This window comes from Salvelinus fontinalis, chromosome 35, assembly GCF_029448725.1.
Source record: "Salvelinus fontinalis isolate EN_2023a chromosome 35, ASM2944872v1, whole genome shotgun sequence".
Taxonomy (NCBI): domain Eukaryota; kingdom Metazoa; phylum Chordata; class Actinopteri; order Salmoniformes; family Salmonidae; genus Salvelinus; species Salvelinus fontinalis.
This window is the reverse complement of record NC_074699.1, coordinates 22,459,020-22,478,064: the sequence shown is the minus strand read 5'-3', so window position 1 is coordinate 22,478,064 and position 19,045 is coordinate 22,459,020. Positions and strand designations below refer to the sequence as shown.

At 44.1% G+C, this 19,045-nt stretch overlaps 1 protein-coding gene across 2 annotated transcripts in view; it reads left to right on the top strand.

Moving 5' to 3' along the window:
- Positions 1–441: 441 nt before the first annotated feature.
- The window catches only part of LOC129834564 (FERM domain-containing protein 5-like), a 173,926-nt gene continuing 155,322 nt past the window's right edge, over positions 442–19,045 (top strand). Inside the window, exon 1 of one of the 2 annotated variants that reach the window (XM_055899672.1) lies at positions 442–1,195. In XM_055899672.1, coding sequence (XP_055755647.1) covers positions 1,094–1,195 — 102 coding nt within the window. In that variant the 5' untranslated portion in view covers positions 442–1,093. The remainder of the gene's footprint in view (positions 1,196–19,045) is intronic. The other variant, XM_055899671.1, reaches the window with a different exon arrangement.

Sequence of the window (19,045 nt, the reverse complement as noted above, 5' to 3'; positions counted from 1 at the left end):
CTTCAAGGGGTCTTAAAATTAAAAATCAAATAGCAAATCATCCATGGTATGACCTTCTTAAAACAATTCCATATAGTTAGTAAACATACCGTTATGTCAACCATTTCCAGCGGCTTCTCCTAGTGGTCTAGCGGCCCACCTGCTCAAGACTACCAAGAGCAGACTGCACTAGAAATTACCCACCACGTGAGGGAGCCAACAGCCTATTGCATAACCAGACAATCCTAATAGTAGGCCTAGGCTATGCAATAAATTATAGACTCCCCGGATGAGATCAATTATAGGCATATTAGGCTATAATAAGTTACATTATCATTGTACTCCCTTGCCTCAATGGATACTGTTGGCAATTATGAACATTGCATATTCCCTAGGTTATTTCAAAGGTTGAATCTAGATAAATATGACTATTGCATTCTCTGTATTATGAAACAGTCTACGATTAACACCTCCCGCTCGCCAACCTCCTTTCCAGCGGCTCTCCTCGAGCGCGTGATGCACTCATTTGCATACGGTGCGATTTGAAATACAATGTAAACAGCTCTTGAACTGAGCAGCTCATCGAATCAGGTCGAGCAGTTCTTGCTGGCATTTCGTATCCTTGGTGGTGTAGGCTAACTGGCATTATTTCAGCTGATGGGCATGGCCCTGCATTCTGATGGAAACGTGGGAGATTCGAAATTACTATTCGTCACATTGCTCCCGCGGAGAACCAACCTGTGGTTTACACACAGAAATGTAGCCAATTTCCTCGGCTTTGACTGTCGTTTGCGCGCAGACACGTCATTCAGAGACTAGTCCGTGGCCCGCCCAGCAGCATTTGAATGAAGGGAGCAATGAATGGACCTCAGCAGCAGGCTAACATTTTATCACATTGAGTGATACAGTATACATTCTTTGGTTGCCCAGTCGTTGAGCATTCAGTGCGATATCACATCTGGGCTACCGGAAATACGATGCTCAACCACCGCTGTAGATTGACATTGCTGCTATCCAGGTGTTGGACCAAAGAGGAGGGACGTTGTTGATGTGACATTACATCTATGCTGTGTGCAGTTTTTTGTGGTCCCATTCACAGACACAGAGCAAGAAGATGCTGAGCCGTTTCATGAGTGGCAGCATCAGGAATCTGGAACGAGAATACAACTGTACGGTGAGGCTGCTGGATGACTCGGAGTACACCTGCACGATCCAGGTCAGTTGCTGTTTAGCAAGCAGGGAACCTATTATATTGATGCTGTTGCTGTCACCGTTGGTTGCCCCACTGTGGGTCATGTCTCTTTCGTATGAGTATCTGCTACCTGTGCGCATCACATGACAGCTTGATGAAAATAGAGAAAACCGTAATCTGCATTGCGTATTAAATGTGTAATGATCTAATGTATCTCATCGTGTATTTGATGTCATTCTGCTGGCTGAATTTTGGAAGCGTGGCTTCGGTGCACTGCAACTGTCCTGAATCGTTCATCATGCAATATTGATCATCTATGGATCATCTATTGATCTATGACACTTTTCACATTTTCTATGTTTGTCTTGGTCTTAGACTGGCTTGGTCTAGGTAGAGAGTGATAATCAGCATCAATAACAGTTTGTGAGTGTGTCTCCTAACCCGGACGCTTAGAGATGTGACAGTTCTCCTCACCATCATATTAGTAATGACAATAGGTAGAGACCTTCACCAACATCTCTGGGATCTGACAACAAAGGAAAGCTACAGCCTACTTTCCAATGTGACTGAAACACTGAATTGAAAGGAAATGGTAGGATTTAACACCAACCATGTAAAGTCTGTAAACAAATGCTGATACCTTTTCAGAGAATCTACAGTATAAGAAGAGGTCAGCCATCTGCAATCAATCAACATGACCATTTTTTGCGTTCTTTGTATCAGAACCTCTGACTTTCTGAGTATTGTAATGACCCTGGCCTTCCTTTTGCTGATCCATGCCTGATCAGGTCCTTGCATCTGCTCTAAGAGAGAGACAAAGTATTGAAACACAAGACACATCTCCAGGACACACATTTTAAGGCTTGTCACAAGTCACATTTGAATCACTCTCAGACCATTGTTGCTGATCTGCAATTCTCTCACAGAGAGAGGGAAGGGGAGGTAGATGGATAGATGGATAGCTAGAAAGATAGACAGACAGACAGTGTATGGGAGAAAGAGAGCTTCAGCTCTTTATATACTGCATTTGGGCATTATTAGTCTGTGTACCTCAACGCTTTAGAGCTGCACTGCTCACAGCCGTACTTATAATGTGCTCTTTGGTTCTATTCAGAATGCATCTCTGGATCTGCTGCTCTCTATTGTTACAGGGTGGTTTGGAACAGGACATATTCAAACCCTTTATGATACTGATTACAGTCGAATGACCAAAGTGCCATCTAGTGGCCTCATGGGTGGAATGTTATTCATATTTTTCATAATTTCATGAATCAACATTGTTAAAAAATAATCTGAAAATCCTGTTTTATATGTTAAACGGTTTTGTTATAGTTCTGCCTTCTGTGATGTATATAATGTGTAACATTGGGTTGCAAACTCAAAATGATCTGAAATGGTAAAGTATCTTCTTTTTTGTAAGCCTATAACCATGTGTGTTTCAAAGTAGATTTATTGTACATTTACATTTACATTTAAGTCATTTAGCAGACGCTCTTATCCAGAGCATTTTAGACTACCAAGAAACACTCTGATTTAGCCCACTGGAGTAATTAAATAAACGTTTAAAAAAAGGAGGGAACTCAAGATTTTGAGATGCACTGACTTTGTGGCAAGATGAGCATTTTAACTTCTGATGGTGTTTGGTCTTGCTCACCCTGAAGGAAACTGGAATCACTCCTAGCCAAGTCTTGAAGTGTACTGTATTTTCCCCAAAGCTCTTCTAATCTTATGGCACATTGGTATTCCTTACTTTTACCCTCTTCAATTCACCTGGAATTCATACAAGTTTAAAAAAGAAACAAGTACATTTATTAATGACTTTAGACTGTTCTGCCTGCGGCTATGGAACCCTGACCTGTTCACCGGACGTGGTACCTGTCCCAGACCTGCTGTTTTCAACTCTCTAGAGACAGCAGGAGCGGTAGAGATACTCTTAATGATCGGCTATGAAAAGCCAACTGACATTTACTCCTGAGGTGCTGACTTGTTGCACCCTCGACAACTACTGTGATTATTATTATTTGACCATGCTGGTCATTTATGAACATTTCAACATCTTGGCCATGTTTTGTTATAATCTCCACCCGGCACAGACAGAAGAGGACTGGCCACCCCTCATAGCCTGGTTCCTCTCTAGGTTTCTTCCTAGGTTTTGGCCTTTCTAGGGAGTTTTTACTAGCCACTGTGCTTCTACACCTGCATTGCTTGCTGTTTGGGGTTTTAGGCTGGGTTTCTGTACAGCACTTTGAGATATCAGCTGATGTAAGAATGGCTATATAAATACATTTGATTTGATTTGATTTAGACAGGAGCTTGAATTAAATATGTCTCTGTCTTTCATAGAACGTTATTCATCCAGATGAGCAGAGAAGTCCTCTCCTCCTCATCAGTATGGGTGACTGAGGCACTGGCACAGAGTCAGTGGTGGTGTCCCAAATGGCACCCTATGTAGTGCACTATATTGGACCAGGGTGCATAGGAGTCTGGTCAAAAGTAGGGTGTCATTTGGGACGTCCACAGTCTACAGGCCTCAGTCAAGATGCTGCATTCTGTGGTGCACTAATGAAATCACCACCGTTCCCTGGAAGTCTAATGCAGGACTTGGATGGAGTTCTGATTTTGTCTTGTAAATGCATATTTGAAATAGACTTCCGCTGCTTTCGTCTAAGTGGGCGTTGTTAAGTTATGTTGTTTACTGCCTGGCGTGTTGCCTGGTAATGTTGGGGTTTGTTAAACTTTTACTGCAGTGGGCTAAATCAGGTTCACACAGAGTGATTCTTGGTAAGTCTTAAGCACATCTACTTTGAAACAAAAGTATACACTTCACACACATGGTTATGGGCTTAAAAAAATAAGACACCTGTACCATGTCAGATATAGAGTTGAAATTTATTACATTTTGAGTTTGCATCCCAATATTACACTTTATATACATTACAGAAGATTGAAATATAACGTAACAGTTTGACATAGAAACACTGGATTTCGGTCAGGTTTTTAAAAATGATCTTAAATAATGATTAAATTAGGAAAAATATGAATATTTTTCTATGAACATTTCACCCATGAGGCCAAAGAGGGTGCTTTTGGTCATTGACTGCAGGAAAGGGCTAGGCAGCTTTGTTTTTATTTTTGGAGCCTACATTCAGATAGAAAAGCCTATTGTAGATGTCAAGTTAGCTTTTCTTTCTTCTCATGCCTATATCATACAGTTTGAACATAATTATGTCCCTATTGTCAAAATACAAGCAGACCGTTGTCATGCCCTGACCGTAGAGAGCCTTTTTATTTCTCTATTTGGTTAGGTTGGGGTGTGATTTGGGTGGGCGTTCTAGTTTTTCTATTTCTTTGTTGGCCGGGTATGGTTCCCAATCAGAGGCAGCTGTCTATCGTTGTCTCTGATTGGGGATCATACTTAGACAGACTTTTTTCCACCTCTAGTTTGTGGGATCTTGTTTTTGTGTAGTGCCTGTGAGCACTCCAGTCGTTACGTCTCGTTTGCTGTTTATTGTTTTTGTTGGTGAGTTTCATTTAAATAAACATGTGGAACTCTATGCACGCTGCGCCTTGGTCCGCTCATTTCAACAAACGTAACAACCGCTGAAATTTAACAGAGATTATCTAAACAAAGATGATCTAAAATTATCGAAGCATTTTCTTCATTATTATACAATACTCGTCTTTTGATCATATTTGCACATTTAGTTATTGTGTCACGATCGTGTGGCGGATTGACGGACCAAAATGCAGCAGTTGGAAAATAAGCCATCTTCTTTTATTAACACCACGAAGATGAACACGACACAAAAACACTTTACAAACTAACAAAATAACAAAACGACCGTGAAGCTACAAACGTTGTGCACATACATACAGGCTACAAACGTTCTTACATAGACAATTACCCACAACCAATGAGAGCCTATGGCTACCCTAAATAAGGCTCCCAATCAGAGACAACCGAAATCAGCTGTCTCTAATTGGGAACTCATTCAGGTAACCATAGACTCTCCTAGATAACTAACCAACATAGACAACGCTAGACATCTACACTCAACACAAAACCATATACTACACCCCATAACCCCTTTACCAAATAAACACCCAAAACCAACAAAACATAAACATTCCCCATGTCACACCCTGACCTAACTAAAATAATAAAGAAAACAAAGAATAATAAGGCCAGGGCGTGACATAACCCCCCCCTTGAGGCGCGAACTCCGGGCGCACCATACACAGTCTAGGGGAGGGTCTGGGTGGGCTCCCCTCCACGGTGGCGGCTCCGGCTCTGGTCGTAGTCCCCACGTCACCACAGTACCTAACCACCTCCTAGGCTTCCTCCAAACGACCCCCCTCCACATTAACCCCATTGCATTAAGGGGGAGTTCCGGACTAAGGGACAGCTCCGGACTAAGGACCAGTACCAGGGTAAGGGGCAGTACCAGGGTCAGGGGCAGTACCAGGATAAGGGGCAGTACCAGGGTAAGGGGCAGCACCAGGGTAAGGGGCAGCACCAGGGTAAGGGGCAGCTCCAGGGTAAGGGGCAGCTCCGGACTGAGGAATGGCAGCTCCGGACTGAGGGACTGCAGCTCCGGACTGAGGGACTGCAGCTCCGGACTGAGGGACGGCCCATGGCTGGCTGACAGATCTGGCTGCTCATGGCTGGCTAACGGATCTGGCTGCTCATGGCTGGCTAACTGATCTGGCTGCTCATGGCTGGCTGACGGATCTGGCTGCTCATGGCTGGCTGACGGATCTGGCTGCTCATGGCTGGCTGACGGATCTGGCTGCTCATGGCTAGCTGACGGATCTGGCTGCTCATGGCTAGCTGACGGATCTGGCTGCTCATGGCTAGCTGACGGATCTGGCTGCTCATGGCTAGCTGACGGATCTGGCTGCTCATGGCTAGCTGACGGATTTGGCTGCTCATGGCTAGCTGACGGATCTGGCTGCTCATGGCTAGCTGACGGATCTGGCTGCTCATGGCTAGCTGACGGATCTGGCTGCTCATGACTAGCTGACGGATCTGGCTGCTCATGGCTAGCTGACGGATCTGGCTGCTCATGGCTAGCTGACGGATCTGGCTGCTCATGGCTGGCTGACGGATCTGGCTGCTCATGGCTGGCTGACGGATCTGGCTGCTCATGGCTGGCTGACTGATCTGGCTGCTCCTGTCTGGTTGGCGGCTCTGGCGGATCCTGTCTGGTTGGCGGCTCTGGCAGATCCTGTCTGGTTGGCGGCTCTGGCAGATCCTGTCTGACGGACGGCTCTAGCGGCTCCTGTCTGGCTGGCGGCTCTAGCGGCTCCTGTCTGGCGGACGGCTCAGTGGGCTCATGGCAGACGGGCGGCTTTGCAGGCTCATGGCAGACGGGCGGCTTTGCAGGCTCATTGCAGACGGATGGCTCAGATGGCGCTGGGGAGACGGATGGCTCAGATGGCGCTGGGGAGACGGATGGCTCAGATGGCGCTTGGCAGACGGGCAGTTCAGTCATTGCTGTGCAGACGGCAGACTCCTGCCGGCTGAGGCGCACTGTAGGCCTGGTGCGTGGTGCCGGGACTGGTGGCACCGGGCTGGGGACACGCATCTCAGGGCTAGTGCGGGGAGCAGGAACAGGGCATACTGGACCCTGGGAGCGCACATTAGGCCTAGTGCGTGGTGCCGGAACTGGTGGTACCGGGCTGGGGACACGCATCTCAGGGCTAGTGCGGGGAGCAGGAACAGGGCATACTGGACCCTGGGGACGCACATTAGGCCTAGTGCGTGGGGCCGGAACTGGTGGTACCGGACTGGGGACACGCATCTCAGGGCTAATGCGGGGAGCAGCAACAGGGCACACTGGACTCTCAAGGCGTACTATAGGCCTTGTGCGTGGTACCGGTACTGGTGGTACCGGGCTGAGGACCCGCACATCAGGGCGAGTACGGGGAGAAGGAACAGTGCGTACAGGACTCTGGAAACACACAGAGGGCTTGGTGCGTGTTGTAGGCACTGGTGGTAATGTGCTGGAGACACGCACCACAGGGCTAGTACGTGGAGGAACAACAGGGCTCTGGAGACACCCAGGAAGCTTGATGCGTGGTGTAGGCACTGGTGGTAATGGGCTGGAAACACGCCCCTCAAAGCTAGTGCGGGGAGCAGGAACAGTGCGTAAAGGGCTCTGGGGACGCACCTTAGACCTAATGCTTGGTGCCGGAACTAGTGGTACAGGGCTGGGGACATGCATCTCAGGATGAGTGAAAAAAGTAGGAACAGGACACACCGGGTTGTGAAGGTGTACTGGAAACCTGGTGTGTATAGCCGGCATCAACTCTTCCGGAACTTTAACACGAGTTTCAGGCTGAGTACGAGGAACTGACACAGGTGGCATCGGACAGCTAATACGCTCCTCAGGAAGAATGCATTGCATACTCTGCCAAACCAACAGCTCTCTCTCTTCACTCTCCTCCAATTTCGTCAACAACACTTCGAATGTCTCATAATCTCCCCTTCGTTGACTCTCCTCCAATCTGTCCAATAACTCCTCGACACACTCAGACTCACCCCTCAACTTCGCCGACTGCTCCAAGTGCCCCCCTCCAAATTTTTTTTTGTGCTGTCTCTTGGGCTTCCTCCCGTGTCGCCGTGCTGCCTCTATCTCTGCCTTGGGGCAGTGATATTCCCCTGGCTGTGACCAGGGTCCTCTCCCGTCTAGAATTTCCTCCCATCTCCAGAAATCCTGTGTAGGTAGGTCCTGTTGCCGCCTTCCATGCCGCTTGGTCCTATGGTGGGTAATTCTGTCACGATCGTGTGGCGGATTGACGGACCAAAATGCAGCAGTTGGAAAATAAGCCATCTTCTTTTATTAACACCACGAAGATGAACACGACACAAAAACACTTTACAAACTAACAAAATAACAAAACGACCGTGAAGCTACAAACGTTGTGCACATACATACAGGCTACAAACGTTCTTACATAGACAATTACCCACAACCAATGAGAGCCTATGGCTACCCTAAATAAGGCTCCCAATCAGAGACAACCGAAATCAGCTGTCTCTAATTGGGAACTCATTCAGGTAACCATAGACTCTCCTAGATAACTAACCAACATAGACAACGCTAGACATCTACACTCAACACAAAACCATATACTACACCCCATAACCCCTTTACCAAATAAACACCCAAAACCAACAAAACATAAACATTCCCCATGTCACACCCTGACCTAACTAAAATAATAAAGAAAACAAAGAATAATAAGGCCAGGGCGTGACATATTGAGTCCCACTTTAAACGATGTACAACTTTAAGACTTTTAATAGTATGCATAAAGGCTTTGTAAGCACTGCAAAAATGTTTCACAAATAATCTATAAGCGTATATCATGCTCTATAAAGGGTGACATAACCATTCCCACTGTGGTGTCAATTGCCAAATGTGACACAACGCACTATGTATGTTTATCCACCATTTATAGAGTATGACATACACTTATAGATTCTTTGTGAAGCATTTATGTTGTGATTATGAAGTATGCTATGTAAAGCCTTTATAAATTGTACTTTGTTTAAAGTTGGACTGTCATATGTGCATTTGTTACTGTACATGAACATGTTATTACCAAAAGGACTTCTTAAAACTGCATGTGGGTTAATCCCCAATCATTCCCAGTCAAAATAATCTCTCCTAGATGCAATACCAAATAAATCCTGAAACTGAAATTCCACCTAGAGTGAACATTACATCACAGGAGAGAGAGGGTTCCAAGTGGGATCATTTCACCCCATGATAATCCTGAGACTGGGATTGCTGTTCCCCTATTTATATGTATTTCTAACTGCTGGCTCAGGTTTAATAGAACCTAGAATAGCAGTAAAATGTGATTTAGACAGCCACAGCTCTGCTTATCAGTCCCTCTAGCTACAGGCCTACTCTACACCACCAGGGCTGAGTTCAAATAGTATTTGTCTTTCAAATACTTTCGCTGTGCTTAGTTGACTATGCCTGGTGCAGTAGAACTAATGGAATCGTACAGTGAAGGCAAACAGACTCAAGCAAATGCTCACAAATACTATTTGAACCAGTCCTGACGCCACAGAGCTGAATCTACACAACGCATGTCACTTTGATTCGAAGGCGCCCTGCAACAACATGGTTAATCCATAATGTAGAGGGATAGTGAGATAAATCCTCCAAGGCCTTGGTGCGTTCTCAGATTAGGATGATTTGCGGTCATGACAGTAATAACCATAATTCAAATGATGTCACTGGATACATTCCAAATGTCACCCTATTCCCTATTTAGTGCCCTACTTTTGATCAGGGCTCTATGGGGCTATGGTCCAAAGCAGTGCACTTCATAGGGAATAGGGTGCCATTTAGGATGGAGACACTGACTGCTTCAGCTTGTCCCTTTGATTGCTGCTCTTTCAGCAATGTTTAAAAAATCTCTGATGCCAAATTTCAGAATTTAAACATTTGCATCATTGTCACTGACAGCTTGAAATGGTGCTGATTTTTACTACTACGACGTGGACAGACCGGTAGGATTGTCGAGCGTCTGCCAGCGAGACTACTTACCACCTCTGAACAGAGTGGCGGATGTAATTTGCAAACCAAGTGCAAAGCAGAAATGTAGAAACGGACGAAAATGATGGTCATTATGGTCAGTCGCCAACGGTGGGTGGTCCCTATATCCCACCGCTCTGATAGCAAGCGAACGGTGGAGGAGCAGCCCTGTACTGTGCAGACCGACAATTGGTCTGGTGAGTTTTCTCCTTTACTTTTACTAACTACTCACCATGACAACTGATAAACCCAAGATGCATCTCTCTAATACTTGTTTAAGCTGCATGCATCTGAGCTGCTGTGCCCTAACCCATTCCTGGAGTCAGTGCTGTACAGCTGTTAAGATACGCTATACTCCATAGCAGTTTGGAAGAACAAAACAAACATCTCTGGTTGACTGCCAACTTCAGGCAGGCATTGCATGAAACCTTACACCTCCATATTTAGCCAGCAGCACCAGAAGTGGACCTTTAACCACACCAGTCCCAGGTGACCTGTAGAGTGTCGGATAAGAAGCACAAAAATATTTTCATATGGTATTTACTTCCATGGTAAAATTGCTGTTACACACTAATAGCCTATGAATTGTTTGTTTGTTTGGGTCGTTAATTAGTTACTAGTTGTTTTGAATTATACAAAGTCATTACCAGACAATACACATTAATACCATATCATGTCCTATTAAGTATGAGGAACATACGAGAGCATACATTACTGGTTATAAAGTAGAATGTTCTGCCTTACTGGAACATAAGCACAGTTCTATTGCTTACAAACCTTGATAGATAAACACCTTTCTCTGTAGCTTAGTGAATATGAACCTAGTCGCTGTCAGACAGACATTCGAGCCACAGGGTGCCTGCCTGCAGAGCGGACTGACAGGCTGCTTCCGTCAGCAGTGAGGCAGTGATGACGGAGCTGTCTCTGTCTGTTTAGGGTTCAGGCGGCTCTACTGTTGCTGTGCCGACCCACGACAATAAATAATACAAATGTGTGCCAGGAGTGAATATTTCATAGAGCGTTTCACCTCTACCTCAGACTGCTACGATTGCAGGCATCACAGCACACATGTTTTTGGGGCTGTTTATACACAAACACACACAGATGCACACATGCACACACAGACACGTGCACACATGCGCACGCACACACTAGTAGTGATTTTTCATTTCGTTGTGGTGCAGGCAGGAAGCAAAAATATAATCGTTTAGCTCACTTTGCAACCGTTGCATGCTCCCTCTCTCCTCACCCAGTGATGATGTCACTGGGATAGCTCAGGACTCTGCAGCAGTGCCTGTAGGATCCACAGTCAGCACAGGAGCAATGAACATTCCCGCTGTAGTCACTCTCAGTATAGAGTATATTCTCTCAGTGTACATTTTCATCCTATATGGAGCAGTATTAGGATGCCCCAATCTGTCCAGAGAAATTAAGAGATACAGATGGATTTATCATGAATTACTTTAAATTAATAACTTCCCTCAAGAAAGATTAGACAGAGAATAATGTAAACAAGATACGTAAAATGTAATATCTTGGCATAGTATAATTAAGCAATAAGGCACGAGGGGGTGTGGTATATGTCCAATATACCACGGCTAAGGATTGTTCTTATGCACAACGCAATGTTGAGTGCTAGGGCACAGCCCTTAGCCGTGGTATAGTGGCCATATATCACAAACCCCCGAGGTGCCTTATTGCTATTATAAACTGGTTACCAACGTAATTAGAGCAGTAAAAATACATGTTTTGTCAAACCCATGGTATACGGTCTGATATACCACAGCTTTCAGCCATTCAGGGTGAACCACCCTGTCACGAATCCCGCTTCCTGAGTCTGTTTTTGCCTGTGTTCTGTCCTGGAGTGTTTTTTCCGGTGTCCTGGAACGCACCCTGTCTGGTTGCCGGGCGACGTAGCTAGTTGGAAGATCTCTGAGTACCTGCACCTGTATCCCATCAGCTATCTGCACACCTGGTCCTGATCATCACCCCTCCACTTCATAAGCGCTGACCTGACATCCATTCCCTGCCGGATCGTTAGCCATGAACAGTATGTTGTGCCAGCGTATCAGCCTCCAGTTTGATAGAGTTTGTTTTGTTGTTTTGTACGTCTTGCTTGCCTTGAACTTACCTCCGTTTTCTCTGTCTACAGTCATTCATCCGGAACACTCATCCCATCCCTACCTGGTCGTCGGTGGTTTCTGTTACTCCCTTGGATCTGCCTATTCAATCCCATCAACTCAACTCCGCTGCCCGCTTCGCCACCTGGATCTTTCTATCTCTACATTTTAAACTTGTAAATAAATACTCACCTTCGTCTTACTCTCCTTGTCCTGGTCTGCTTCTGGGTTCTACTTTAGAAAAGCGTGACACACCCAGTTTATAATAGTACTGTATCTTACTCCTACTCCTTTCCTTCTACCTAGTCTTTTCTGGACAATAACTCTTCCCATAGTGCTTTGTGGTTTGCTACCTCTTTGGGATTCATTACTTACCTAGCTACAGTCTGCAACTCTTGATCTGACATTTCTAATGCCTCTAAGCTTGTAATCTACCTGAGTGGCAGATCTTGTAACACAATCAAGTTCAACAGGGTTTAGTGAGTGACTGAGTGTGTCGGGAAATACAGAGGGAAAGAGAAAATCGAAAGACAAAACAATCCCAATAGTTTGAGGTGCATGGAAGTGTCCACTGAGTCCCTCAGACGAGTCTTTAGCCTAGGAGCTGTAACGTTTAGGTGGTGCATCATATTGTTAGGAATTTCATATTATTTCCCAGGTATTTATTCCCAGGTAATGCCAAAGGGGCAGTGTTATACTTGTACCCATGTCACCCTAGAGATCTTTACCCTCCTTCTCCAGTCTCCTTCCTGTTAGTGGGTGATTCCCTGATCCACCTCTACGCAGACGACACCATTCTGTATACTTCTGGCCCTTCCTTAGACACTGTGCTAACTAACCTCCAAACGAGCTTCAATGCCATACAACTCTCCTTCCGTGGCCTCCAACTGCTCTTAAACGCTAGTAAAACCAAATGCATGCTTTTCAACCGTTCGCTGCCCGCACCCGCCCGCCCGACTAGCATCACTACCCTGGACGGTTCCGACCTAGAATATGTGGACAACTATAAATACCTAGGTGTCTGGCTAGACTGAAAACTCTCCTTCCAGACTCATATTAAATATATCCAATCCAAAATCAAATTTAGAATCGGCTTTCTATTTCGCAACAAAGCCTCCTTCACTCACGCCGCCAAATTTACCCTAGTAAAACTGACTATCCTACCGATCCTCGACTTCGGCGATGCCATCTACAAAATAGCTTCCAATACTCTACTCAGCAAACTGGATGCAGTTTATCACAGTGCCATCCGTTTTGTTACCAAATCACCTTACACAACCCACCACTGCGACCTGTATGCTCTAGTCGGCTTGCCCTCGCTACATATTCGTCGCCATACCCACTGGCTCCAGGTTATCTATAAGTCTATGCTAGGTAAAGGTCTGCCTTATCTCAGCTCACTGGTCACGATAACAACACCCACCCGTAGCACGTGCTCCAGCAGGTATATCTCACTGGTCATCCCCAAAGCCAACACCTCCTTTGGTCGTCTTTCCTTCCAGTTCTCTGCTGCCAGTGACTGGAACGAATTGGTTGGAGACTTTTATTTCCCTCACCAACTTTAAACATCAGCTATCTGAGCAGCTAACCGATCGCTGCAGCTGTACATAGTCCATCGGTATATAGCCCACCCAATCTACCTACCTCATCCCCATACTGTTTTTATTTTATTTACTTTTCTGCTCTTTTGCACACCAGTATCTCTACTTGCACATCATCATATGCTCATTTATCACTCCAGTGTTAATCTGCTAAATTGTAATTATTCGCTCCTATGGCCTATTTATTGCCTACCTCCTCACACCTTTTGCACACACTGTATATAGACTTTATTTTTTCTACTGTGTTATTGGCTTGTTTATTGTTTACTCCATGTGTAACTCTGTGTTGTTGTCTGTGTCACACTGCTTTGCTTTATCTTGGCCAGGTCGCAGTTGTAAATGAGAACTTGTTCTCAACTAGTTTACCTGGTTAAATAAAGGTGAAATATATATTTTTTAAAGTTCCTAGCTCGTATCTGAACCTCTGAGCTCCACAGAATACATTCTTTGTTCCCCTCACTCTCTCTCTCTCACCCCCTTCTCTCTTCCCCTTCTCTCTCTCTCTTTCTCTCTTCCTTTCTCTCTCCTCTCTCCCTTCAGCACTGCGGCTCTCTCTGTAGATTAATGAGACAGCAGCCCAGAGAGAACCTGACACCACTGTACAGTATAGCCTACAGTATATACATGACACAGCAGTGAAGGCTCTGGACTGTACAGTATATACATGACAGAGCAGTGAAGGCTCTGTACTGTACAGTATATACATGACAGAGCAGTGAAGGCTCTGTACTGTATAGTATATACATGATACAGCAGTGAAGGCTCTGTACTGTACAGTATATACATAACACAGCAGTGAAGGCTCTGTACTGTACAGTATATACATGACACAGCAGTGAAGGCACTGTACTGTACAGTGTATACATGACACAGCAGTGAAGGCTCTGGACTGTACAGTATATACATGACAGAGCAGTGAAGGCTCTGTACTATGCAGTATATACATGACACAGCAGTGAAGGCTCTGTACTGTACAGTATATACATGACACAGCAGTGAAGGCTCTGTACTGTACAGTATATACATGACAGAGCAGTGAAGGCTCTGGACTGTACAGTATATACATGACAGAGCAGTGAAGGCTCTGTACTGTATAGTATATACATGATACAGCAGTGAAGGCTCTGTACTGTACAGTATATACATAACACAGCAGTGAAGGCTCTGTACTGTACAGTATATACATGACAGAGCAGTGAAGGCTCTGTACTGTGCAGTATATACATGACACAACAGTGAAGGCTCTGTACTGTACAGTATATACATGACACAGCAGTGAAGGCTCTGTACTGTACAGTATATACATGACAGAGCAGTGAAGGCTCTGGACTGTACAGTATATACATGACAGAGCAGTGAAGGCTCTGTACTGTACAGTATATACATGACAGAGCAGTGAAGGCTCTGTACTGTACAGTATATACATGACAGAGCAGTGAAGGCTCTGTACTGTATAGTATATACATGATACAGCAGTGAAGGCTCTGTACTGTACAGTATATACATAACACAGCAGTGAAGGCTCTGTACTGTACAGTATATACATGACAGAGCAGTGAAGGCTCTGTACTGTATAGTATATACATGATACAGCAGTGAAGGCTCTGTACTGTACAGTATATACATGACAGAGCAGTGAAGGCTCTGTACTGTATAGTATATACATGATACAGCAGTGAAGGCTCTGTACTGTACAGTATATACATGACAGAGCAGTGAAGGCTCTGTACTGTATAGTATATACATGATACAGCAGTGAAGGCTCTGGACTGTACAGTATATACATGACAGAGCAGTGAAGGCTCTGTACTGTATAGTATATACATGATACAGCAGTGAAGGCTCTGTACTGTACAGTATATACATGACAGAGCAGTGAAGGCTCTGTACTGTACAGTATATACATGACAGAGCAGTGAAGGCTCTGTACTGTATAGTATATACATGATACAGCAGTGAAGGCTCTGTACTGTACAGTATATACATGACAGAGCAGTGAAGGCTCTGTACTGTACAGTATATACATGACAGAGCAGTGAAGGCTCTGTACTGTATAGTATATACATGACACAGCAGTGAAGGCTCTGTACTGTACAGTGTATACATGACACAGCAGTGAAGGCTCTGTACTGTATAGTATATACATGACACAGCAGTGAAGGCTCTGTACTGTACAGTATATACATGACAGAGCAGTGAAGGCTCTGTACTGTATAGTATATACATGATACAGCAGTGAAGGCTCTGTACTGTACAGTATATACATAACACAGCAGTGAAGGCTCTGTACTGTACAGTATATACATAACACAGCAGTGAAGGCTCTGTACTGTACAGTGTATACATGACACAGCAGTGAAGGCTCTGTACTGTACAGTGTATACATGACACAGCAGTAAAGGCTCTGTACTGTACAGTATATACATGACAGAGCAGTGAAGGCTCTGTACTGTGCAGTATATACATGACACAGCAGTGAAGGCTCTGTACTGTACAGTATATACATGACACAGCAGTGAAGGCTCTGTACTAGAGGTTAATAGCCGATACCGATACTGTCACGATCTTTAAAATGAGTGGACCAAGATGCAGCGTGGTATGGTTCCATCCTCTTTATTATGAAATGAAACTCAAAGAAAACAATAAATGCAAAACGAAACGTGAAGCTGCTATAGTGCTCACAGGCAAATATACATAGTCAAGATCCCACAAAGCACAAAGGGGAAATGGCTGCCTACATATGATCCCCAATCAGAGACAACGATAAACAGCTGCCTCTGATTGGGAACCATACCAGGCCAACATAGGAATATAAATTACTGTCACGCCCTGACCGTAAAGAGCTTTTAATGTCTCGATTTTGGTTTGGTCAGGGTGTGATTTGGGTGGGCATTCTATTTTATTTGTTCTATGTTTTGTATCTCTTTGTTTTGGCCGGGTATGGTTCTCAATCAGGGACAGCTGTCTATCTTTGTCTCTGATTGGGAACCATACTTATGTAGCTTTTTCCCACATGGTTTTTGTGGTTAGTCATTTTCTGTTTAGTGTTTTGCACCTTACAGGGCTGTTTCGGTTTCATTTATTCTCTTGTTATTTTGTTTAGTGTTCAGTGTAAATAAAAAACATGAACACTTAAAACGCTGCGCTTTGGTCCGACTACTCTTCTTCAGCCGACGGAAACCGTTACAATTACCTAGATGACCCACCCTAGTCACACCCCAACCTAACCAACATAGAGAATAAAAAGCTCTCTATGGTCAGGGCGTGACGGAAACCAATTATTGGAGGACCAAAACAAGTAGATATTGATTAATCGGCCGATTTATTTATTTATATATATATATATATTTTTGTAATAATGACAATTACAACAATACTGAATGAACAATGAACACTATTATTTTAACTTAATATAATACATCAATAAAATCAATTTAGTCTGAAAAAAATAATGAAACATGTTCAATTTGGTTTAAATAATGCAAAAACAAAGTGTTGGAGAAGAAAGTAAACGTGCAATATGTGCCATGTAAGAAAGCTAATGTTTAAGTTCCTTGCTCAGAACATGAGAACATATGAAAGCTGGTGGTTCCTTTTAACATGAGTCTTCAATATTCCCAGGTAAGAAGTTTTAGGTTGTAGTTATTATAGGACTATTTCTCTCTATACTGTTTGTATTTCATATACATTTGACTATTGGATGTTCTAATAGGTACTTTAGTATTGCCAGCCTAATCTCGGGAGTTGATAGGCTTGAAGTCATAAACAGCGCAATGCTTTTACGCATTGTGAAGAGCTGCTGGCAAACGCAGTAAAGTGCTGTTTGAATGAATGCTTACGAGCCTGCTGCTGCCTACCACCCTTCAGTCAGACTGCTCTATCAAATCATAGACTTAATTATAATATAATAACACGCAGAAATACGAACCTTAGGTCATTAATATGGTCAAATCCGGAAACTATCATTTCAAAAACAAAACGTTTATTCTTTCAGTGAAATAAGGAACCGTTCCGTATTTTATCTAACGGGTGGCATCCATAAGTCAAAATTACATTGCACAACCTTCAATGTTATGTCATAATTACGTAAAATTCTGGCAAATTAGTTTGCAACGAGCCAGGCAGCCCAAACTGTTGCATATACCCTGACTCTGCGTGCAATGAATGCAAGAGAAGTGACACAATTTCCATAGTTTAATATTGCCTGCTAACATGAATTTCTTTTAACTAAATATGCAGGTTTAAAAATATATACTTCTGTGTATTGATTTTAAGAAAGGCATTGATGTTTATGGATAGGTACATTCGTGCAATGATTGTGCTTTTTTCGCAAATGCGCTTTTGTTAAATCATCCCCCGTTTGGCGAAGTTGGCTGTCTTTGTTAGGAAGAAATAGTCTTCACACAGTTCACAACGAGCCAGGCGGCCCAAACTGCTGCATATACCCTGACTCTGTTGCACAGAACGCAAGATAAGTGACACAATTTCCCTAGTTAAAAGAAATTCATGTTAGCAGGCAATATTAACTAAATATGCAGGTTTAAAAATATATACTTGTGTATTGATTTTAAGAAAGGAGTTGATGTTTATGGTTAGGTACACATTGGTGCAACGATAGTGCTTTTTTCGCGAATGCGCTTGTTAAATCACCCGTTTGGCGAAGTAGCCTGTGATTCAATGATAAATTAACATGCACCGCATCGATTATATGCAACGCAGGACAAGCTAGATAAACTAGTAATATCATCAACCATGTGTAGTTAACTAGTGATTATGTTAAGATTGATTGTTTTTTATAAGATACGTTTAATGCTAGCTAGCACCTTACCTTGGCTCTTGCTGCACTCGGAGAACAGGTAGTCAGCCTGCCACGCAGTCTCCTCGTGGAGTGCAATGTAATCGGCCATGATCGGTGTCCAAAAATGCAGATTACCGATTGTTATGAGAACTTGAAATCGGCCCTAATTAATCAGCCATTCCGATTAATCGGTCGACCTCTACTCTGTACTGTGTAGTATATACACTTATTGGCCAGTTTATAAGGTACACCACCCCGTTCACAAAAATGGATCGCTCCTACAGACAGTGAGTCACATGGCCTTGGCTTGCTATATAAAGCAGGCAGATAGGCATCGAGGCATTCAGTTACTGTTTAATTGAAAGTTAGAATGGGCAAAACGAGTGACCTAAGTGACTTTTTGTGTGGTATGATCGTTGGTGCCAGGCGGGCCGGATCAAGTATCTCAGGAATGGCCGCCCTCCTGGGGCTTTTCACTCACAACAGTGTCTAGGGTTTGCCAATAATGGTGCGACAAAAAAAAAACATCCAGTCAGCAGCCGCCATGTGGGAGAAAACAGCTGGATGATGAGAGGTCGAAGGAGACTGGCAAGAATGGTGCAAGCTAACAGGCGGGTCACAAACAGACAAATAATGGCGCAGTACAACAGTGGTGTGCAGAACGGCGTCTCAAAACGCACAACTCCTCAATCCTGGTCATGGATGGTTATTGTAGCAGACGACCACACTGGGTTCCACTCCTAACAGGCAAAAACAAGAAGAAGCGGCTCCAGTGGGCACGCCATCACCAACACTGG